Below are 23,860 nucleotides of genomic sequence, written 5' to 3'. Positions count from 1 at the left end.
CAAATTACAGATAAAACCCTATTAATCAATTCCAGTATCACCTTTGTTTTACTCTATCACTGGTATTCATAAGCTGCTTCTGTATTTCCCACGTTCTGAAAACAGCTTTAGGAAAGTAAGCATTAACTTATCTATCACATCTGTTTTGCATATCATTAACTCAGAATATCTCTTGAATGCGAATAAGTAAATGAGGTACTGATCCAATTGAAATAAGGCCATGTGAATACACACCACAGTAGCCTATAGTGCAGCAAGTGTCGTTGGACTGGAACTGAACAAGCTTCTCTCCACTTGGGCACGTGGGTGGGGAAGGGCATTCCTGGGGCTGGCAGGTCACGACATTGTCTTCTGTGCAGGTGCAGGTGTGGCAGCTGGAGACCCATACGTCTCCAGGCTACAGAGACAAAGCATGCTTAGCTTGTTGATTCAGGTAAGGGAATGTGGGCCAATTTGGATTAAAGCACAACAAGATTTTATACTTACAGATTTCTCTTCTCCCAGTGGACCATGACAAACTGTTAACATGAAATGAGAAATTGTAATTAAATTTGGCAAAATGCAACCATGTGTTGTTGATAGATAACCACCAGGTTGCCAATACTCTAACTGGCACTAGGATTTCAGCCTCACAGAATTAGGAAGCATTATGGTTTGGTACAGAGAAAAGACAGATGATGTTCTAAGGTAGATAAATCATGGCCACCTGCTTCAAGAAAGCAATTTGTAGTAAGTGTGCACTCATAGGCACACACAGATCATATTTACCATTTTACAGAGGCATTCCTGACTTATTCTGGCACTGGTCTCTAAATCTTCTGGCTGTTGCTTTTACTCTCTGTCTGCTGCCTCCACAAGCTTACAGTTCACCAAGACTGCATCATTGCCAGAGCCAAGAGTCCAACCCCAGAGTTTCTCTTTTCTCATAATCACTGAAAAGAGAATTCATCAAAGAATTCATTTGATTATTGTTCACTGCCTTTGTACTCTTGGGCAATAGTGGTTTTTCTGCTTAATCCTCATGATTATGAAGCAAGTTGAAAGTATGACATTGCAAGAATTAAAATAAGGAAGGAGCAGGGAGGGTGGGACCATGGTCAGATACAGTAGGCAATCTATTTATGAAATTCATAATACATAAACAATAATTACAAAAGGAAAATAAACTTTCTATTAGAAATAAACTATTTCGATGCACAATTTTTACCAATTATGCTCATTAGAGATATTCCAAAAGTTTGTATTATACAGAACATTCGCATGCATTTCAGACTTTGCACCAAAATGATTAGATGATTAGATTGACCTTTCCTGAAAATGTTCACGTTTTCTTAGATTCATCACTCTGAACTTCCTGTCTCCTGTCAGGGGAAGGAAGAGGGCCAAGAACAGCACCTGCTCAGTGTTCACTGGAATAGGAGGTGAGCAGCTCTCAGTCACCCAGCCCTCCAACCCATCCAGAGCTCTCTGCCCAATAGACTGCGTTCTGGGAACTCTGTAGGAAGCTCTGGCTCAAGGTGCATGGAACTGACACAGTGGCTTCCTCAGTATCCGCTTACCTCCCGCTGTGCCTTCCCCTGCTGAGGACAGATGATGTTGACACTGACAAGCCATGGTGAGTCCTTCCTTTTGGTTCACTTGTCACCCACCTTACTGACAATCCTTGTACCTTTGCTTGCTGCTAACCCCTTTCTTGCTGCAAGACCACGCCAAGAACTTAGCAATTTTGACCTGGTATAGTCAACTGGCTTCTGAAACAAATTAGTGCAGTTCCCATCGCCTCCTGATCCCAACAATTCTCTCCATCACTGATATGGAATTTCTTTACGATATAACTTTCCTCATGTCTTTGATGACTACCACTTGAAAGTCTTGAAGGCTTCCAGCACCCTAGGTCTTTCACACTGTGATTCTTCCATGATACACAAAGTCAGCACTCAAGAAATGTGTTCTAATTATGGCAGTCTATGTGACACTGAGAACCACTGAGAAAAGTCGCAGTGGAAACAAAGGTCGTCCTCCAATGACCGACCTCCAGCCACCCCGAATTTCCTTCTTGCTTCACAAACCAGGGATGGGCTACCAATGCTCACCAGCAAGAGACAATATTTTGGTCAGGAAGCCTAAGCCTTTGCAGGTGAGCATTCTTGTGTCTAGTCTAAGTAACAGGGTGTACTGGTTTGGCTTCCCTTTATGAGTTGGTGGGTGAGGAGGTACACTGTTAACATTACAAGTAGTCCCGGGACTAGTGGTGTTCACTGGCTCGGGCTCCATGGTTTGTGTTACGAGAGTCACTGTGCAGAGACTGAGGTGTGGCTATTTTCTCACCTGGCATTGGAGGGGGTGACGGTGGGCATCCTGTGTGAAGACAAACCCCATGTTAGTCTCTCGGGTACAGCTGATTATTGTTATTGAAGTTGAAATTCTATTGCTGAAAACAACTGCTTCAAAGCTAGTCCCACACAGACATAACTCAGCATTTCTTTTCCACCTCAAATTTTAGAGGAGGAAATAAGAAACCTGAAAGAAATCCAGGTCAACTTGAAGATTTTTTTTGAAAGACAGTTCTTATGAATAAATGGCACAATAAATCCCATGTATAAGGCAAGGAAAATGACAGCTATCGAAAAATACAGAAATACGTGTTTAAGTTTGATCTCTCAAGAATTTATTATCTTTATAAAATTCTTCAGTAGTCCTTGAGGATGAATGTTCAACATGTTCGTGGGAATGGCTATTGTGAAAAATGAGCATGGATTTAATAAAGCTTTCAGCAGCAAAACTCACTGCCAGTCCCCACGAACGTTTTGAAGCACTTGGTATTTCTATTTACGTACAGAAAATATTTTCACCAACCCGATAATCTACTGTTCATGTTCTCTTCAGAGAATTTGAAGACTCACGTCAGTTAGAAGGAAGTATCACTAAAAATGAGATTGAGACCTCAGATTTGGGGGAACTCAATGTCTGTAACCCTTTGCTGAGGTAGGCTAAGCCAGCTCCTGCTTAAGTGCTTAGCAGATGAGCGGAAGTCAACTACAGGAGAGATACATGAGCATAAACGCAGGGAAAGCTCCTCTCTGACTGTTCTGTGATTTCCTTCACAGGATCAAATCTCATCAGCTTCATGGCTAAGGGCAACATCCCTGAAAAAAGTGGCTGATCCTGGCACTTGATGAAGAAAGTCTGTAAGGATGGTGTCTCATGTATGCTTGGAAAAGCAGCCCTTCACAAACCGTCCTCTACTCAACATCCTCTTCTCATTTCCTCTGAACTGTGCAGCTGTCACCTGCGCCTGCTGACTCCTCCAAGGGCTGTCAGCCAGGAATCCCATTTCCTGCAGCCAATGTTACTACTGCCTTCACTCCTCAGTGACGGCTCACAGGAAGAAATGGACATTTCACTGACACCTCACTCTCTGAAGCCATCAGTTTAGGTACTGTTAACATAAGCTATCTGGATACTACGTGTGCCCCTAATATGCTCTTTCTCTACCCATACAATATGATGAAATGGCAAAGGAAGTATCTAAGTAACATTCTAGCTTTCAATGTCTGCAGCCTACTCTGACATGCAGAAGTTATTATTAAAGAAGGGGTAGAAAGGATGGTTTACATGATTTTCAGCTATTAAATTAACTATTGCTACTACTATAATTTCATGGGGAATAAATGAGGGGAATTTTGAGTTTTTAGTAAAAAGTATGCATACCACAGCTCTTTTTACCATGAACAAAACAGAAGGAAAGTCTGATGTGGAATACTCAACTCGGCCTAGTTCAGGTGGATCATTTTTTTTTTAGCAAAGGCATATGGAAATAATACTACTCTATAGAAAATAACCTTACAAAATTCTAAAGCTAGACTTGTGGATGCCGGCAGGAAAGCTCACTGGCTTCTCTCGGCCTTACCTGCGCTTGTGAGTCCAGCAGCTGTGGTTGTCTCCGAAGGTTGCGTGGTGGTAACTGAAAGAAGCAGGTGCAGTCATTCACCACTTGGGAGTCAAGGACACATCCTGCAACATGCTGCGTATTCAGGGGCCTCTCTGAACGCTAGCTTTGATTCTGCCCTACAGGATGGCTGCCTGAGTCCCTAACCTCTCTTAGACTTTATGCTGGAGCTCATGTCTTCACCCTTACTTGCTTGCTCTCAGTCTTCCATGTGATGACCAATCAAACTTCCAAAACACGCAAGTCGCAAATTGTAAACAATTAAACACAACCTCACAGAAGCTCTGATGCATGGGTAGCACAGCATGCCAGGACATTTGACGAAGAAGCCTCATGCCTCTGCTGAGGTATCTGCTTTGGGGGATGCCTGCTCGTAAGGAGGCTCTGAAGTTGCATCCTCACGCTCCTCTGAATTCTCAGGATGCAGAGATGGGTCTCTGCTAGAAGGGGACCTTGGACAAAACCCGGAACCAAAGCAAACCTAGAGAGAAATGTGTATTCAAAGGGATGTTTGGTACCCTCTGTAGACCCTCTCCTAAAACCTTCCCATCCACATGGATCCCTGAAAAGGTGGCATGGCCAGCACTCATGTGTCCAGAGGTCTGCCCGACACCGGTGAATGTGGCAAGCACTGATGGAGGAATACAAGTGTAAGGATGCGGCCATGTGAGATCGAGACTGGACCATCCCATCAGCCATCCTGTCCTCAGAGTGCCATGGTGAGTGATGACTGATTTCTCGAGGCCTTACCTGTGGCAGCAATTCCAGCAGCAGTGCTTGCTTCAGATGTTTCCGTGGAGGTACCTAAAACAAGGAAGGGAGAGCCGTACATCTGTTGAAGGTTTCCCAGCCAGCAGCACCTGGGCAGCCAACCACGCATGCTGTATCCATGAGTGCTAGTCCATGGCTCTGCCATGAAGATATGTGGAGGGCCCTGCCTCAGCACACCCCTGCTCAGGGGACTGAGGTGGTAGATTCCCAGGCCCCTGAGCGGCGATTCACTTCTCCCTCTCCCTCCCCTCAGTGACCAGAGCTTGCCTCACCCTTGACTCAAAGTAACTACTTTATTAGCTCACCTGTGTCATTTCGGGGGGCAGAGCAGTTGGGAGAGAAAAATGCATGTGTGCTGGGGACGTGACCTTGCCCATCTTGTGACCAGTCAGATTCCTCCTGGCCTTACCTGTGGGTGTAGCTCCTGGGGCAGTGGTTGTTTCCAGGGCTTCCTTGGAGGTACCTAAATGGAGCAAAAGCATTTCCGTTTTCTGGTTTCATAAGTGACTGTTCATGAGCAACCTTGACAGGGAGCAAGCACCCTGAACACCGGCGTGTTGCACTGCACATGCCTGGGCCTCAGACATTGGGCGTGTCCCTGACTTAGCACCTTCGTGCCCAAGGCCCCTAAGTGACAGTCCTAGGATCTCGATCAGTATCTCCCTGCCAAATCCCTCCACGGCTTTCCTCAGCCTATTGCCCTTCATGGAAGCTGGCGGCCTGGAGTTGCCTTCAGCTGACACAGCCTGGGATGGATTTTGGCCTCAGCGCAGCCCTCTCACATCCTTGTCTTTCCTTTAGAAGACTTTGTCATCATAAAATCTTTCTCTTCTCTTTTGAGATACAAGTCGAACAGTCAGTTATTCACCTATCAAAGAAATGCCAGGAGACTTCAAAAACTTTTTGTGAAAATGGTACTCAAAGAGTATTTTATTCTATTGCAAAAACAGTTTGAAATCCATGCTCAGAATTTTAAAAGATGCCTTTACCATGACTTTTAGAAGTGTCATTTAATTTTCCTCAAAGACCTGGTGCTTCGGCGCCTATCTCCATGAGCCTGCTGGAGGGCAGGCGACTTCCTCCCACCAGATCCAAGTGCCAGTAGGCAGTCCCAGAGGCAGCATGGATCCACCTCTTTTAAGTACCCTCTGAATGTTTCCCTGAATGCATCCCTTGCCTGCTGCCATAGCAACCTCAAGGCGGGCATCTCACCTGATGTAGTAGCTTCGACTCACTAATCCTGCAGAAAGGTCTAGTTACAACTTTCACTATGGCTACTGCATGTCGTGTTGGGCTCAGCTGTTATTCACAGAGGTAAGGTAGGTTGGGGTTCCCTGGAGCCCACATGGATGCAGGAAGGCTGTTAAACATAGGAACTGCATTGCAGCCACTGTTTTCATTACCTGGTGTCGAACTGCCTGTGATCCCAGAGGTTGTGTTGGATGTCACAGTGGTGCCTGCAAAGGCCAATGTGGGACATTTCATTAGAGACACAGTGAGTACCCTGGCCAGTTCCTGAAACACCTTTATGGCAAGAGGCAGCTCTACCGTGTGCCTTGTTGGAGAGCTAGGCACTTCCTGGGTGTGCTTCCCTGCTCACACCTGGGCCTCCTGACAGAGAAATCCAGAACAAGGTGGTTCGCTAGAGAGCTGCCCTATTCCTTGCATCTCCAGTTCTCCCCACAGTGTTTCTGTGCCTGGCATCCCAGGCTGGACATCCCTCGAGAGCACAGTAATTGATCATATGGAAAGGGCACTCAATGACTGAGAATTGAGCCAACAGGCAGTGAGGCAGGCTGAAACAGACTGCCTATGTCAAAGCAGAAAGTCCTGGATAAGAGTTTAAAATGTCCTGGAGAGGTCAGGTTTTTTTTTTTTTTCATAAACCCTTGTTTATTAATGCAACAGCAAAATTCTTTTCTTTGATAATTATCTGGAAAATCTTCCTGTCTCCTTTTCTCTCTATAAACCTGTCTTTCCAAGTAAATAAATAAATAAAATAAAGCTTTGAAAAAAAATGCACGTGGAGCAGTGGTCTAGTGGCTAAATCCTCACCTTGCAACTGCCAGGATTCCATATGGACAGAAGTTTTTGTCTAGGCTGCTCTACTTCCCTTCCAGCTCCCTGCTTGTGGCCTGGGAATGCAATGCAGGATGGCCCAAAGCCTTGGGACCCTGAACCCACATGGGAGACCCAGGGAAAGCTCCTGGCTCCTGACTTCAGATTGGCCCAGCACTGGCTGTTGCGGCCACGGGGGGAGTGAACCAGTGGACAGAAGATCTTCCTCTGTTTCTTCTTTCTCTCTGTAAATCTGCCTTTGTACTAAATAAACAATAAATTTTTAAAAATCTCTTAATATAACTGCCCATGAATACCCTGTTTCCTTCCAGTCTATTCAACCTCATTTGCCTAGCTTGGAAACTCCCTAGTCACTGGTGACTTGCTATGCCTGGCACAGTAGCACATGCAAGGGCATTTCCCGAAGATCACTTCTGATCCCTCTGAGGCTTATCTGCTCCTTCAGAAAGATGCATCAGGTGGACTCCTCAAAAACTCCAAAGCTGTTCATGTGAACAACTCAGTTTATCCCTGCCTCTCAAATTACCCACAGGCAGGAAGATTTCAGGAAGGGAGTTTGGTGGCAGTCTTAACCAAAGCAAACCCAGTAAGAACAGTGTCCTTAGCTGCACATAACGTCATGTTCCAAAGGGATGTTCCACACCATCACCCCAGTCCCTCTTGCTTCGTCCAGCCCACATGCTTGCTAAAATTCCTCTCCTACCCACTATTTATAACTCACGTCGATCATTGTAAAGGCTGCAGAACTAACATCCACCCGTCTGCATTCCAGGTCACAAGGGTGCTCTGACACCAGAGGAAGAAGCAACCAGTGACCGATGAACAGGAGTGTGAGAACTGGAGACGAGAGAAGCCAAGAGTGACTGCCCTCTGCACACCTTCTCTTGGGACACAGCACTGCGAACGACCAGCCTGCCTGTGCTGGCAATCACTGGGCTAGTGGTTGTTGCCGAGTATCCTGGGAGGTGCCTAAAACAAGAATCCCGCATCTGCCTGTGCTCATGGACAAGCGCTTCTCTCAGCCAGCTCTGCTTGATGCAGGCACCTCAAACGGACATGCAGGGTTGCGTCTGCCAGAACTAGTTCTGGTGCCTGCCTGCTGAGTGAGCTGCGGTTATGGATCCCACCCCGCCCCGCCCCCACCAATCAATGCCCACTGTGATAACTCCTTCCTTCAGGAGCAAAAGTCCTCAAACTTCACTCTATTACATCACAGAAAATGCTCTCTCAGTTTTCCATGAAAGCTTTGCACTGAAATAGCAATGGGGAGGACATCTGCGTGGACTAAGAGTCTTACATTTGCCTCAGTTTAACGCAGCTTGCCACAGCATCTCTGTAGCTGTGGCCCCCTGCCCTCCCTTTCCTCAGCCATTCCTTTAAGGGACTTTTCTTCATCATTACCTCCCCTGATCCTTTGAGATGTAACATTTTCTAATATCTTACTAGCCTTCTATTGCAGGAATGCAAAGGGATTTCCAAAACTTCTTAGAAGATGAAGTCTACAGTTGAGTTAATTCCAGGACTAACTGCTGTGCCAGAGACTCCCTCGGTGGCACCTATCAGAGAGGGGAAGGATCAGCTCATGAGACATCACACAGCTTTCTCATCCTCAAGAAAGCACACTGTCAGGTTTCTGTCTCTGAGGCCACAGAACCCCTCAGCAGATTTTTCTGGCACCAGATGTTGGAAGGGGCGTGCTGTGCATTGTAGGCCCTCGTGGCAAGCTCAGAGGAAATTCTGGCTGATTCAGTCACAATTCTCAGTGTTCCCGTTTCCCGAGAGCTGGGGTCCTCTACCCTCTGACTCTGAGATTGGAGGACATTTTTATTTTATGCAAGAGGTTAAAAATTAGGAAAAATTTGTCTAATTTGCAATAAAGGGCCATAAACCTTCAGGATTACAAATACTATTTCTCCTAGTCCTGGGTACAACCTGAGGCAACTATAGAACTACACAACTAAGAACACAAGTACAGAAGCCATTTCTACTGTGTCCCTCAGAAAAGAGAGTCTCGGCTGACCTCCTGAGATGCTACAGACAGAGAAGCAGCCAGTGCTTTGCCACACTGACCTTCACTCATGGTGCAGGGAGTCGATGTCAGCAGAAAAGCCACTGGGGCTCTAAAACCCAAAAACACGCCACAGGGGGATTCCTGCTTCAATGGCTGCAACGTGTAAGAAGGTTAAAAAGACGCAAAGTCTGGGGACACTAAGGTAGTAATGTGACATCCTCGTCCTAGTCCCACGTTAAGGACAACTGCTTCTGAGACCTTCGGTGAAGTTGGGAGTCCCAGAGCCCATTGCTGTAGAACTTAGCATGGTAGAAAAAAGGAAGAGGAAATGACACAAGCAAAGTCTTTCTGTCCATATAGAGAGCATGTTCCATGTGTTCCATGGAACAATTTCATCTCAATCAAACCCAGAGAAAAAGGTGTCCTGAGTCGCACTTAAATGTGCTTTCAAAATGTGACATCTAACAACACCTTCCTGGTCCCTTTCTCCTGCCACTCCTCAAATTTCTCTGTTTCCAACATCTGTGAAGCTGCACTGGCCATGTAAAGGGTGCGTGGCCAACGTTCACCTGTCTGCTTCCCAAGTCCAGAAATGTCTCTGATGTGAGTGGAAGCAGCAAGGGCTGATGGAGCAGGGGACCAGAGAAGCATGGGGGGACAGTCCATCAGGGGACCAGAGAAGCATGGGGGACAGTCCATCAGGGGACTAGACATGCATGGGGGGACAGTCCATCAGAGGACCAGAGATGCATGGGGGGACAGTCCCACCAGCCATCCTGTGTCTTGTCTGGCTCAAAGAACAATACCAATGCCTTGGCCTTACCTGTGGTAGTAGTTCCAGGAGCAGCTGTTGTCTCCGAGACATACGTGTAGGTTTCTAAAGAAACAAAGACCCATGTAGCTTTTCCATCCTCAGAACCACACACCCCTAGTATCCTACAGAGCAGCAAGCACCTCAGAAAGCTTGCAGCCTCATCCTGCACCTGCCAATTAACACCAGCAGGGCCTCGTCTTAGTACGAGGCGACTTATTCCCAGGTCCCAGAGCAACATCCCACTTCCGAGTTCCCTTCCTCTTAGTAATGACAACTTTATTCAGTTGACTCTTCAGGCTGTGTGGAAGCTGGTTTCCTGGTCTTCCTGCATTGCTCTTCCTCAGGGGTTTGGTGGGGAACACAGAAGTTAGCAGAGATGGAGAAAACATCTGTGCATCCAGAGTGGCCATGTGTTCCCCTCTGGGATTCAGCTCTGGATCGTTTGAAATGTAGATCTTATCTCTTGCTAGCCTCCTAACGTAAGAAAGTGAGCTGACTTCCACAGTTCTATAGTTTGTTTTTTTAAAGAAGTCAGAGGTAAGTTCATTTTGGTGCAACCAGTCCTGCCGTGGGTTTCTGACAAAGCATCTTCCAGGAGCTCCTTCTCAAAGACCCAGGAGCTACTGCTTTGAATTGCACATCTCCACAAAGCCGAGGCTGCATCTGCTACTCTCTGTGGGATGGCAAGGGCCTGACTCCCACCAGGTAAAGTGTGAGTGAGCAGATAAGAAAATGGCTCATCAGAGACACCCTCTCATAGTTCTCTGGACTGTTAGCTCGAGCTCCCCCTAGCGTTACCAGCGTTTACTGCAGCAGCAGTGGGTTTTGCCTCCCTCCCTTGTCACAGTAGTATTGACTCTAACTGCAACAGTCTTGATTCAAGTAATGTGCACCTGCTTCTCTCCTGTATGTCAGGATTTCACAGAATAGAAATGGTTACGTGACACACTGTGGGATGGAAGCATGATGGGTGTTAACCATGCAAACCATCATTTAATCACTATCTCCAGGACCTGGTTTGAGATTCCCTATCCTGCTTTTTAAAATATTTCTTGTGTCCTAGAAGTGTGCTGGCAGCCTGCCAACATAAACAACCTTGATATTTCAATGCCTCCAGCAGAGTTCACCCACTTTTTAATTTTGTAGGTTGTAACTACAAAGTTTGTCAAAAAAATAAAACACCCTTATTCCAAAATAAGCAATAAATAAACCAATAAGGAACAGTGTTCCTTGCACAGTACAGTTGATCTGGATCTGAGATTCAAATGCAAAAATTAGAAGTATGGTCCTTTGTACAGAACAAAATTCCTCATTTTCTTAAAAAAATTATTTGAGAGGCAGATGACAGAGGTAGCTTCCAACAGCTTGCTCACTCCCCGTATGTCCAGAAGCAGCGCTCTGCCCACTGCCCTACACAGAGGCTGAGACGGCTCCTGGCTTCCTTAGGGGAGTAGGAGCTCTCACTCCCTCTGACCAGTTTGGCTGCCTGGTGGTCTCATCACAGCCCACACAGGCTCAGCTCAGGAGGCCACACTCCCACAGGGCCTGTCTGCTTAACTCCTCAGCACTGCATGCTTGGACAGTGCGTCTCTGCCGGAGGACTGCCAAGGGCCTTTCCGGAAGTGCACACTCACCTGTGGCCATTGAAGTTCTTGTGGTCCTGCTTCCTTCCAGGGAACTTGTGGCCTCTGAGGAGAGTCAAAGAGGGAAAGAATGAACCCGAGATTACTCAAGGACCATGGCAAAGTGGCTCTGCCTGGGATAGAAGTTATAGGGCAGCTGGACAAGTTGAGTGTGTGCTGCCATCACACTGCCTTATGCTGCTGGGAGCAGTCAGAGGCCACCCCAGTGAAGGCAGGGATGCAAAGGAGACTGGAATCACCATAATGTCTGCTGGTGAGGGAACATGGAGAACAATCTGGAACTTCATCAATGCATTGGGCTGGTGCCGGCATGTGACCTGTATGAGCAGAGTGGAGGGGATGGGGAGTTGTGGGGACGGGTACTGCAGGTGTTCATCCAGGTGTGCACAGGGCATGCACAGGGCACAGCAGACAGGTGGCAGACACCTGTGTTCTTGGGAACTCTTTAGCACAGCAGCTGTGAGTGGGTAAGAGTCCCCACAACAGGTGGTTCTCTCTCCACATGCATGTGCTGGCTTCAACCTGCCCAGATGAGGAGTGAGGAGACCTCTGGGATCTGGGGTTGACAGAGCTCACCTGCTGATAACCCTGTGGTGGTGGCTCCTTCCCTTTCTGTGGGGCTCAAGGCCTCTGAGGGGACAGAAAATCACACGGAGGTGTCACCTCAGGCACACTCACCGGAGGGACCACCATCCACATCTCCCTCCATGTCTCATGACACGCCTGTGGTATGATGTTCAGGCTCCCTAGTCTTCCCAGAGAGGACGCCAGTGGTAGTTCAGCATCTCAGTGAACTGGGCTTTAAATGTCAAAGTCCTGAGCACGTTCCTCAGGAAATATCGAGCCCATGGCAAGTGTATCAAAGGCACGTTGGCTTACACCCTTTTTCTTGAGTTCAATAATAGAGCCAGGAGCCATTTCACTGGATCACCAATGGAACAGAACCATCTCATTGGTACATTCGAGGACCTGTCAGTCACATAGCTGTGTGACAGCTTTGGGGGTGGGAGGTGACTGCTTACCACATGGGAATTAAGAATGAAATCTGAGTTTCTGAGTTTCAGTCAATGGATGCTATGGGGATTTTACCCAGCAACACTCAGTGGGGTCACAGGCCAAGGGTACCTTCTAGCCCAGTGTCTGCTGCGTGTTTATTAGTGGCGAATGCTTACCTGTTGACATTCCAGCTGTTCTGTTTCCACCTGTGGAAGTTGTGGCATCTAAAAGAAAAGACATTTGGGAAATATGCAAGGGCCATGGAAAGCATCTATTACGCACGCAAAGGGAAAGACAAGCAAGAACTGTAGGATGTCCCCCACCCAACCCCCACCAACAACCTGCTGACTCACGTGTGTCTGAGCTGCCCGGAGCAACAGTTGTGCCTGCAGACACAGTAGTGATGGCTGGAACACAAAGGGCCAGTGGTCACCATGGGACTCAGGAAGTCCTTCCTAAGTCCCCTGAATCTGTCTTCAGTCCCTTCAAGTGTTTGGTCCCCTACTGCTCATTTATCATCTTAGGACCAAAGTAAGAGGTGTGAGGTCGCTCTCAACCTGAGCACAGCCTCCTGGCATCTTGTGACAGGAAAACAGATGGCTTCCACCCCCTTGTGAACTCCCTGGTGCTCCTGGGACGTGGACATAAAGGAAGGTGTGCGGGTGCCCCTGAAGGGAAACAGTCGGCACTTGATTGAAGCAGGACAGATTCTTGCCACTGCACTCCCTGGCTCTGCAAGAAGGCAGGTCTGTCCCTGTGCCCCTTCCAAAGGCTGGTGCTGTCTCCATTTTGCTCGGGCAGTACTCAGCACAATCAGCCCAAACACCCCATCCTCAGGAGGTACAGCTATGATTCTGATATCTTGTAAGTCACTTTTCAGGACCAATTTTTCCAGTGAAGATGATTTAGCTGGCCAAAAGGCTTTGTCAGTAAAGCAGTAACTCTTTCCCGCTAGAGGCTCTGCTGTGGGTGCTGTGATGAGCAGACAGAACAGAGACAGGAGCGACAGCTTCTCACCTGTGTTGAAGCCAGCCTCACTGATGCCAGTGCCTTCTGTGGAGGTTGTGGCCTCTGAAGAAGAATCCCGAGAACAAAGACCAGACGTTAGAGATGCTGGGATAAGGATTTTGTGTTATTAGAACAACCCTGTGCAGAGAACACCTCTTCTGAAGCATCCACAGATGTGGCTGTGTGATTTCAAGTCTAATGTGTTAGTAAGTTCTCCTCTGGGAGCCTAGAAAAGAAAAGTCTAATAGTGTGTCCCCAGTGCACCATGGTAGCAACTGTGGCATCACACCAGTGGGTCATCCTTCTGAAGATTTCATGGCCAAGTAAGACATCATGAGGACATTCTCTCTTACCATCTCCTTGGCCCATCCAAATCAGGTACCTTAAAAACACTCCCTCACACTCAGGTACACTGATGCCAGTGTAGGGATCTGTGTCACGCCCATCTGTTGCAACTGGTTATATTTTCTTGGATGCTGGACGTGGCTATGCCAGGTTAACCTGCTCCTTTGTATTACTTTTGTGATGGTTTTTCATGGTATCCTTAAGACACACACAAGACCACACACATACAGTGAGCCCAAGGATCTCTCTCAAGAGTACGTTTCAGCTGACATTTCCTTTAGGGGACAGTACCTGTGCTGGAACCTTCTGAACTGCTGGTAATTTTGGGAGAAATGATGGAGGTGCCTATGGAAAAGTGGGTTGTGAACCTTCAATCAGTGACCACACTCACACCCATCTTCAGAGAGTGCTCCTTGCGGCCAGGAATCCGCAACATTTGGTCAAGGGGCATGACGCAGGCCACTGAGCCTGATTGAGAGTTTTAGTTGGCAGATGACTGCACTGATTGCATGGCCTAGAAACAGAGCCTGAACAAATGGTTCCAGAGGAGTGGTCCTCCCTGGCAAATGCTACCCGTCCACTTCTCACCTGTGGTGGAGGTTCCTGGGGCATGCGTTGTGCCAGGGAGAGGCGTGGTAGTAGCTGAAACACAAAGAGCTCAGGTTCACCACAGTCACGTGCTGTCAGTGTGATTGTCTGTATACACCTTCATAACAAGGAGCCCCTTGCTATGAAAATGTGCCAGAACCCAAACTCTGAGCTGCTCCCCTGAAGCTTCCATCTGCAAGTAGTGTCCTCCTGCCTTTCTGGCCAAAGATCAAGGGTGAATTTGTGCCATGTCTGCCAGGTTTAATCCTGCTGCCTTGTCTCTTTTGTACAAACGTGAGACAATGGGAAACCATGGAGCATTGCTCCTGGTTCAGGGGATTAAGGAAGGCTCCACATAAGAGCAGCTCAACTGCATACCTACACTCACAGAGGGTCAGCAAGAGACTCAGAGAGCAAGGCTTAGGGAAATGCAGTGCAGACATACACAAACAAAGCACGTTCACTGAATTAAGGGAACAAGCAGTTTCTAAGTCACTCACTCCTAAAATAAGCATTAGGAACAATGGCAGGCAATTCGGTAGGGAGGAGAGTTGGTATGGGAAAAAGGTTCATGAGAAAGAATGCTAAAGGAGTCAAATACTAAAGTAGCAGATGCAGGGTCTACTTGAGGGGACCTAAAGAGGCATTAATGTACACTGACAACAGAAAGAGACAATCAGACAACGGCCAGTAAAGAACTGCTGACGAGGGCTTCGGCAGAAAGTACAGGACAGCCGCCTAGAGAACAGGGCGGGGGGGGGTCCCCACTAAGAAAGCAGCAGGTGAGAAGAACTCAGGCTTTGGGCTCTCACAGACTTGTCTGCTTTTAAATAGGTTCCATGTCTTGAACCTGTTTCCTCACAGGTAAGTTTGGGAAATAAAGAGTACGTTAATCAAATGAGGTTTTGATGAAACCTCAGTAGGATTTGAACATATGGGGTCTCATGCTCTCTGGGTAAACCATGAATGAGGCATACTGTGGGGTCCCTTCGCACCAAAGGCAGAACTCAGCAAGGTAGACAAGTCCTGAATCAAACATCTCAGCAGACAAGGGCCATAAGGTTTCTCATCCGTGTTCAGAAAAAGACACAACACCTATCTTAGAGCAGCTTCTAGTCCGATGCAAACATTGAAAACATGCAGAAAGGGGCATAATGTAAAAACGTGAGATATTCTAATGAATAAACAGCTTTACTTATCCTGTGTAACTGTTGTTAAGTTTCTGAAGAACTCCATGATACAATAAAAATCAAATCACTTAGGTGCCAATTGTACATCGCAAGCAACAATAACATGCTGAGAAGCACAATACCTGTGCATTTTGATAAGGAAGTATTTGGAAAGCTACTTTTGTTTAGTTTGTACACTTACATTAAACCAGTGTAGAATTCAAATGCGCCCTCAGGATGACTGAGCAAGCCATAAAAACAGAAGACACAAAAGCCCTGTGCTGCCAAAATCTTATCTGAGTTTAATTTCAAAAAAAAAAGATGCTTATTAAAAGGCAGAGTTACAGAGACAGAGAAAGAGAGAGTTTGACTTTTCACACACTGGGGTCACTCTTCAAATGGCCACAAGGGTCAGTGCTGGGCTGGTGAAGCTAGCATGCAGGAGCTTCTTCTGGGATTTCCTCTTGGGTTCAGGGGCCCAGGCATGAACCAGACCCCAATGCTGCCTCTGCAGGCGGACACTTAGCCTGTAATGCTGTGGTGCCAGATTGTGAGGTTAATATTTTAAAATGCTCACAGATTAAGAGTTTCACTGCCTTGTTACCTATTTCAGTAGTGTAATTTTTTTTAAAAGCCTCATTTATAATCTTGTATTTTCTTACCTGCTGCTCTGTGATTTGGTGGCACTGCAATAAAAACAAATAGATATACAAACATACATTTTTATTCATGGTAGTTCATAAATGTTAATTTATGCATTAAAATTTGAGAAGAGCATTTGTATCCTTTAGGTAACTTTCAGCATTTGAGAGAAACAGCCAGAATCACTACATCAAGTTATAAATCATGGAAAGGAATTCTTGTGTTATTTTAATTTCAACTTACCCACAAAGAAAAATGGTGGCACAATTTTTGGGCCTGATAAAGGAAAAATTAAACTCATGTTTAAATTAAAGAATATTCTTAAATTTCATAAAAAATTCATTTTGGAGCTTCAATTACTATGAAGCTCTACCTTCCTATCAAAAATTATGTTACTCTCATAGATGCTCATCTTAGCAAGTCAAGTCAGAGTGACAGGACATCTTCGGGAAAAAAGGATGAAGTCTCCCTTTGGGAATCATCTTCGTGTTACTCCAAACAGAAAACAAATCACTGCCTTTATTCTAAGTAAAATATTTAAACAAATGGAATTCTTGTTTGGCTCTACTTAAAGAACGTTTCTCGAATTTAGAAAAATGCTAAAAATATTAAAATACACACCAGGCTCAAATAGTCACCAAATGCAGACATTCTGTTCATTAATTTCTAATATAGTGTTCCAATGCTTCTATATAAGTCATACCAATTTTTCTTCATACTATAATTTGAATGAAACTATTTCTAAACTTTGAATTGTCTATTATTCTAGTGATTAAATTGTAACAAAAATTTATACTTCATAACAGCAATTACAGCATAAGTAACACAAATCTTTTCCAGAAGAAAATGAGGGAGGGGTAGCAATGTGTTCCTTCCATGGATGATGACGGGCCAGGCCTGAGACCAAGGCTATGTCTAATAGCCTGCAGCCTGAGAAATAGCCTTTCTCAGAGATCATGATACTGAACACACCACTGGCCCAGGAGCGCAACTGACAATGCAGCACATCCTTGGAAAAGCACAGCTCATTCTATGTAGTATCAGGGAGGAAAAAGAGATTGCCCTGATGGCATTTGTAAATTTTATATCAGAGTGCAATAACTGTAAAAAGGAAGAATGTTATGAAATTTGGATTTATAAAAAAATCAGTGTGGGACTGGCATTGTGGTGGTTTGAGTGGCTGCCTGTAATGCTACATCCTACATGGGCACCAATTCATTCCTGGTTGCTCCACTTCCAATAAATCTTTCTGGTAATGGCCTGGGAAAGCAGCAGCAGATGACTCAAATGCTTGGACCCCTACAGCCCTTGTGAGAGACCCAGATGAAGCTCCTGGCTCCTGCCTTTGGCCTGGCCCAGGCCCTGCCAATGCAGGCATCTGAGCAGTGAACCAGTGGATTTAAGATTGCTCTCCTCCCCCTATGCCCTCATTCTGTAATGCTGCCTTTCAAACAAATCCATCTTCTTGAAAACACTAAGTTTGATAAATAAATGCTTCAAAAGTCTTGGCACTTTAGAACAGCAAATGCCACAATTTGTCATTATGAATATAAAAAAAATAAACCTCATCAATTGTTTCTATAAAAATACAATCTAAACTCTACTATTTTCAAAGTAAAACTTCAGATTTTCTTAAAAAAATCACTGTATACTTTGCTTTACAAGGCAACGTCATGACACTTGAAAGAAGTCTTTGGACATACGTTTGAGACATGCTCTGTAACTTTAAATGAAAATATGTATTTTGGGAAGTGAAACAACAGATAAAAGATACTGGCTCTACAATTTGACCTACTATGGAACCTAGAGCAAGTCAGTCAATGTAGTTCTGTATGACAAAATGAGACAATGTATGAAGATTACTATGACAACTTAGCTGGCATTACTGATAATTTTACTTTCATTCCTCATCTAGTGACCATAAAAACCAACCCGAACCACCTCAGCCATCCCGCTTTACTTACGAGTGACTTTTGCTTTGGAAGTTGTCAGGCCACGGATGTTTCCCATGGAACCTGAGACTGAAAGTGGCAAGCTCTGAGTGGGGTGCTCACTTTCCTGGAACGATGTGAGAATGTAAGCCAGGTGGAGTGATACCCGTACCTGTTGTGAAAGCTGTGCGTTCGTCTCCAGCTCCTGTGGAAGTTGCAGCAGGTGCTCCACTGGAACCTGAAATCAAAACCAGTGACACCGATTTAATAACACAGTCAGTAACTTTCCTTTGGACTTCTCATTTGCATCTCAAATTCAAGTTATTCAAACTAAAACCTATGATATTCTCACTACAAACAACTAGTCCTTTAACTACCATTAAGTGTTGCCACCAACCTGCCATTAAGGTGACTGTGTCAACTTGAAAATGGTTTATGAACCAACCCATATCCAAGCCATTGCTGAACCCTGCTGATGGTTTTCCAGTGACACACTTCGAACATTTCCATGCCTGTACATCTCCCAGCGCCATCTGCTCTTCCTGGCATGCCTTCCTTGGCCAAATCTCCAACCTCCTCTGCATTCTCTCCACCTCTAGTGCTGCCCCCTCCGTGCAGTTCTGTCTCAGGGACAGGCTGTGCTTGGAGTCCTGACCACTCAACGCTGTCCCTCTCTGTGGGCTTGTGTCTTTCTCCTCTCTTTCTCCTCATCTGGGCATCTGTGGGCACTGGCGTGCTGGCCTCCTCACTCCTACACTGCCCGACACCCTGAGCCTTCCCAGGTGGACCACCACTCCCTGAAACCCGCACCTGCTCTTAGCACCCAACATCACAGTGATCTGTTTATTCTGGAACTTCTCCCCAGCCCAGAGGCCTGCCAGCCAGCAGTCTGAGACTCAGGAAACTTGTCAGCTTTGCTCACTGTCATGCCCATATTCTTATCACAGAACCTGACTCAGAGTTGGTAAATCTCTCCAAAAATTTACTTTTAAAACTGTCATAAAATGGAACAATTTAGGGTGCTGCTATTCTTACAGAACACTGGCCTTTGATTTATGTGATTTCTTCTGAAAAGGTGAGTTCGGTGCACCTAGGGTACTGCTGAGATTCCATGCCAGCGGTATATGTGCCTGCTATTCTAGATAATCCGCATTCCTTGCAGAGAAGGTGAGGGAAGAGACAACAGGATCTGGTGTTTGATTTCTCGTTCTGAGGCCTTTCCTGTAACTGCTAACCCAACTCCACCCTGACTTCCTCTGTTGAAACTGTGGGCAAACATAGTGCTTGCCTCACTGGTGGCTCAGGCAAGTCATTACCCATTAGTTACAACAGGGCCTGGGTGTTCCCTAAGAGCTTTCTATTTGCATGCTATGTTTTAAACTTCATATAAGACTTAAATTTTCACAGAATCAGCAGTATGAAGACAGACTACTTCTTATATTACCATTAGCATCTTACATTGACCTAACACAATTGAATATACATTCATGATTTGGATCTGATTATCCGATTTCCTGAGATACAAAGGACACATTCGCTTTGTTTATTACAAAACCGCACTGACGTACTTCCCAGGCTGCAGCCTTTATTCCCATTGGCTTGATTACTGGTGAATGTGGCTGTGCTTGTACTCGCTATAGCTGCACACCACATGATTCATCTGCTATGACTGCATAATAGATATGCCTTACATAGCCAGAGATCATTTTAGGAAGAAACAATGAACACTGTCATTGAAATAATATTCAATTTTGGATCTAAAAAACCCAAATCCTCTACATTAAGTATACTTGCTTAATTAAAGGGCAAAGTTAAGCTACTTGACATTACTATCATGACGCAAGTAGCCATGCCAGTACATGGTCACACCAGCCATGAGATGAAAATGACAAGGACAGAAAGAGGAATCAGCTTGGATTCCTCTGAGGGAAACGGCAGTGGATCCCAGTCAGAAAATGCAAATTTAAAAGAAAAAAAACACCACCAATTCTAAACATTATATTGGCGAAAAGGGTACAGCTGATTTAATACATTACCACAATATCTAACAGAATAAATTTTAGTGTGATATTAAAAATAAAGAAGTTCAAAATTAGGCAACAAAAAAGATCACATTCAAAGGTTTAAACACAACAAAACACAATTTTTGAAAAGAACTAAACTGCATCTAAGGAAGAACTAATTCACTGACTATACTCACCGTGATATATTCCACTTGAAGTTACAAGAGTTGACGCTGCAAAAGTCACTGAACCTGGAGAAGATGTGCCAGACACAGAATCAGCAGAAGAATGAGTGGTAAACAAGGATGAAGAGAACTGCTCAGGGGCTTTTGAATAAAGATTAGTTGAGCCATTGCTAGGTAACTCTCCTGAAACGGTCACAATCTTGGCAGTACCTGTAAGTGATGATGCGGTGGCTGAGGCTACTTCAGATAACACAACAGGCGTGGTTGTCACACTACTGGTTTGTACACTGGACCAGGTCTGGACAGTAGAGGATTCTCTGGAGCCATTGGTCAAAGACGATGACGCAACTGACTCTGGGCTCGAGAAAAAAAAGGTTGAGGTGAAAGTCGAGGTAGAAGCGGATGGCTTCACAGCAGCAGAGACCACACGAGTTACAGATGTTTCTGTCCCTGCAGATGATGCTGCGGTGGTTGAGGCTACCTCAGATGCTACCCTAGGCGTGCTTGTCACACTACTGGTTTGTGCACTGGACCCAGTCTGGACAGTGGAGCCTTCTGTGGAGCTACGCACCACAGATGTTGACGCAACTGGGGCTGGGCTCGAGGATGAAGAGCTTGAGGTGGAGGAGGATGGCTTCACTGCAGTTGTGACCACACTGGTTGTGGAGGCTACTGTGTCAGCTTGCGTGGTCGTGGCTCCTGCTGTTGCAAGAGTTGACCCCTCTGGAGGGCCTGATGTCACTGGAGGAGATGTGGCCATGGTTGCTGAGCTTGCAGAGAGTGGTGCAGTTGTTTCTGTCCCTGCAGATGATGCTGCGGTGGTTGAGGCTACCTCAGATGCTACCCTAGGTGTGCTTGTCACGCTACTGGTTTGCGCACTGGACCCAGTCTGGACAGTGGAGCCTTCTGTGGAGCTACGCACCACAGATGTTGACACAACTGGGGCTGGGGTCGAGGATGAAGAGCTTGAGGTGGAGGACGAGGTGGAGGAGGATGGCTTCACTGCAGTTGTGACCACACTGGTTGTGGAGGCTACTGTGTCAGCTTGCGTGGTCGTGGCTCCTGCTGTTGCAAGAGTTGACCCCTCTGGAGGGCCTGATGTCACTGGAGGAGATGTGGCCATGGTTGCTGAGCTTGCAGAGAGTGGTGCAGTTGTTTCTGTCCCTGCAGATGATGCTGCGGTGGTTGAGGCTACCTCAGATGCTACCCTAGGTGTGCTTGTCACGCTACTGGTTTGTGCACTGGACCCAGTCTGGACAGTGGAGCCTTCTGTGGAGCTACGCACCACAGATGTTGACGCAACTGGGGCTGGGCTCGAGGATGAAGAGCTTGAGGTGGAGGAGGATGGCTTCACTGCAGTTGTGACCACACTGGTTGTGGAGGCTACTGTGTCAGCTTGCGTGGTCGTGGCTCCTGCTGTTGCAAGAGTTGACCCCTCTGGAGGGCCTGATGTCACTGGAGGAGATGTGGCCGTGGTGGCTGAGCTTGCAGAGAGTGGTGCAGTTGTTTCTGTCCCTGCAGATGATGCTGCGGTGGTTGAGGCTACCTCAGATGCTACCCTAGGCGTGCTTGTCACGCTACTGGTTTGTGCACTGGACCCAGTCTGGACAGTGGAGCCTTCTGTGGAGCTACGCACCACAGATGTTGATGCAACTGGGGCTGGGGTCGAGGATGAAGAGCTTGAGGTGGAGGACGAGGTGGAGGAGGATGGCTTCACTGCAGTTGTGACCACACTGGTTGTGGAGGCTACTGTGTCAGCTTGCGTGGTCATGGTTCCTGCTGTTGCAAGAGTTGACCCCTCTGGAGGGCCTGATGTCACTGGAGGAGATGTGGCCGTGGTGGCTGAGCTTGCAGAGAGTGGTGCAGTTGTTTCTGTCCCTGCAGATGATGCTGCGGTGGTTGAGGCTACCTCAGATGCTACCCTAGGTGTGCTTGTCACGCTACTGGTTTGTGCACTGGACCCAGTCTGGACAGTGGAGCCTTCTGTGGAGCTACGCACCACAGATGTTGATGCAACTGGGGCTGGGGTCGAGGATGAAGAGCTTGAGGTGGAGGACGAGGTGGAGGAGGATGGCTTCACTGCAGTTGTGACCACACTGGTTGTGGAGGCTACTGTGTCAGCTTGCGTGGTCGTGGCTCCTGCTGTTGCAAGAGTTGACCCCTCTGGAGGGCCTGATGTCACTGGAGGAGATGTGGCCATGGTTGCTGAGCTTGCAGAGAGTGGTGCAGTTGTTTCTGTCCCTGCAGATGATGCTGCGGTGGTTGAGGCTACCTCAGATGCTACCCTAGGTGTGCTTGTCACGCTACTGGTTTGTGCACTGGACCCAGTCTGGACAGTGGAGCCTTCTGTGGAGCTACGCACCACAGATGTTGATGCAACTGGGGCTGGGCTCGAGGATGAAGAGCTTGAGGTGGAGGAGGATGGCTTCACTGCAGTTGTGACCACACTGGTTGTGGAGGCTACTGTGTCAGCTTGCGTGGTCGTGGCTCCTGCTGTTGCAAGAGTTGACCCCTCTGGAGGGCCTGATGTCACTGGAGGAGATGTGGCCGTGGTGGCTGAGCTTGCAGAGAGTGGTGCAGTTGTTTCTGTCCCTGCAGATGATGCTGCGGTGGTTGAGGCTACCTCAGATGCTACCCTAGGCGTGCTTGTCATGCTACTGCTTTGTGCACTGGACCCAGTCTGGACAGTGGAGCCTTCTGTGGAGCTACGCACCACAGATGTTGATGCAACTGGGGCTGGGGTCGAGGATGAAGAGCTTGAGGTGGAGGACGAGGTGGAGGAGGATGGCTTCACTGCAGTTGTGACCACACTGGTTGTGGAGGCTACTGTGTCAGCTTGCGTGGTCATGGTTCCTGCTGTTGCAAGAGTTGACCCCTCTGGAGGGCCTGATGTCACTGGAGGAGATGTGGCCGTGGTGGCTGAGCTTGCAGAGAGTGGTGCAGTTGTTTCTGTCCCTGCAGATGATGCTGCGGTGGTTGAGGCTACCTCAGATGCTACCCTAGGTGTGCTTGTCACGCTACTGCTTTGTGCACTGGACCCAGTCTGGACAGTGGAGCCTTCTGTGGAGCTACGCACCACAGATGTTGATGCAACTGGGGCTGGGGTCGAGGATGAAGAGCTTGAGGTGGAGGACGAGGTGGAGGAGGATGGCTTCACTGCAGTTGTGACCACACTGGTTGTGGAGGCTACTGTGTCAGCTTGCGTGGTCGTGGCTCCTGCTGTTGCAAGAGTTGACCCCTCTGGAGGGCCTGATGTCACTGGAGGAGATGTGGCCATGGTTGCTGAGCTTGCAGAGAGTGGTGCAGTTGTTTCTGTCCCTGCAGATGATGCTGCGGTGGTTGAGGCTACCTCAGATGCTACCCTAGGTGTGCTTGTCACGCTACTGGTTTGTGCACTGGACCCAGTCTGGACAGTGGAGCCTTCTGTGGAGCTACGCACCACAGATGTTGACGCAACTGGGGCTGGGCTCGAGGATGAAGAGCTTGAGGTGGAGGAGGATGGCTTCACTGCAGTTGTGACCACACTGGTTGTGGAGGCTACTGTGTCAGCTTGCGTGGTCGTGGCTCCTGCTGTTGCAAGAGTTGACCCCTCTGGAGGGCCTGATGCCACTGGAGGAGATGTGGCCGTGGTTGCTGAGCTTGCAGAGAGTGGTGCAGTTGTTTCTGTCCCTGCAGATGATGCTGCGGTGGTTGAGGCTACCTCAGATGCTACCCTAGGCGTGCTTG

The 23,860-nt window shown here is 47.2% G+C and overlaps 1 protein-coding gene and 1 long non-coding RNA gene across 2 annotated transcripts in view; both read right to left on the bottom strand.

The window, feature by feature from the left end:
* Positions 1-23,860, bottom strand: part of LOC131478104 (mucin-19-like) — a 112,725-nt gene that overhangs the window by 3,943 nt on the left and 84,922 nt on the right. The window contains exons 36-50 of the mRNA XM_058655702.1: positions 18,070-18,184; positions 16,259-16,291; positions 14,205-14,258; positions 13,908-13,961; positions 13,281-13,334; positions 11,844-11,897; positions 11,259-11,312; positions 9,634-9,687; positions 6,124-6,177; positions 5,130-5,183; positions 4,700-4,753; positions 3,911-3,964; positions 2,329-2,358; positions 487-518; positions 235-397 (exon numbers count right to left, since the gene is read on the bottom strand). Of these exons, the coding sequence (XP_058511685.1) occupies positions 235-397; positions 487-518; positions 2,329-2,358; positions 3,911-3,964; positions 4,700-4,753; positions 5,130-5,183; positions 6,124-6,177; positions 9,634-9,687; positions 11,259-11,312; positions 11,844-11,897; positions 13,281-13,334; positions 13,908-13,961; positions 14,205-14,258; positions 16,259-16,291; positions 18,070-18,184 (913 nt within the window). The remainder of the gene's footprint in view (positions 1-234; positions 398-486; positions 519-2,328; positions 2,359-3,910; positions 3,965-4,699; positions 4,754-5,129; positions 5,184-6,123; positions 6,178-9,633; positions 9,688-11,258; positions 11,313-11,843; positions 11,898-13,280; positions 13,335-13,907; positions 13,962-14,204; positions 14,259-16,258; positions 16,292-18,069; positions 18,185-23,860) is intronic.
* LOC131478133 (uncharacterized) lies at positions 14,053-18,185 on the bottom strand. Its single transcript, XR_009244322.1, has 4 exons — positions 18,119-18,185; positions 17,980-18,036; positions 16,036-16,059; positions 14,053-14,258 (listed from the first exon to the last, which is right to left on the bottom strand). It is a non-coding gene; the product is annotated as an uncharacterized LOC131478133 (long non-coding RNA).

Source organism: Ochotona princeps, chromosome 27 (genome assembly GCF_030435755.1).
Source record: "Ochotona princeps isolate mOchPri1 chromosome 27, mOchPri1.hap1, whole genome shotgun sequence".
Lineage (NCBI taxonomy): Eukaryota > Metazoa > Chordata > Mammalia > Lagomorpha > Ochotonidae > Ochotona > Ochotona princeps.
This window is presented reverse-complemented; position numbering and strand designations above follow the sequence as displayed.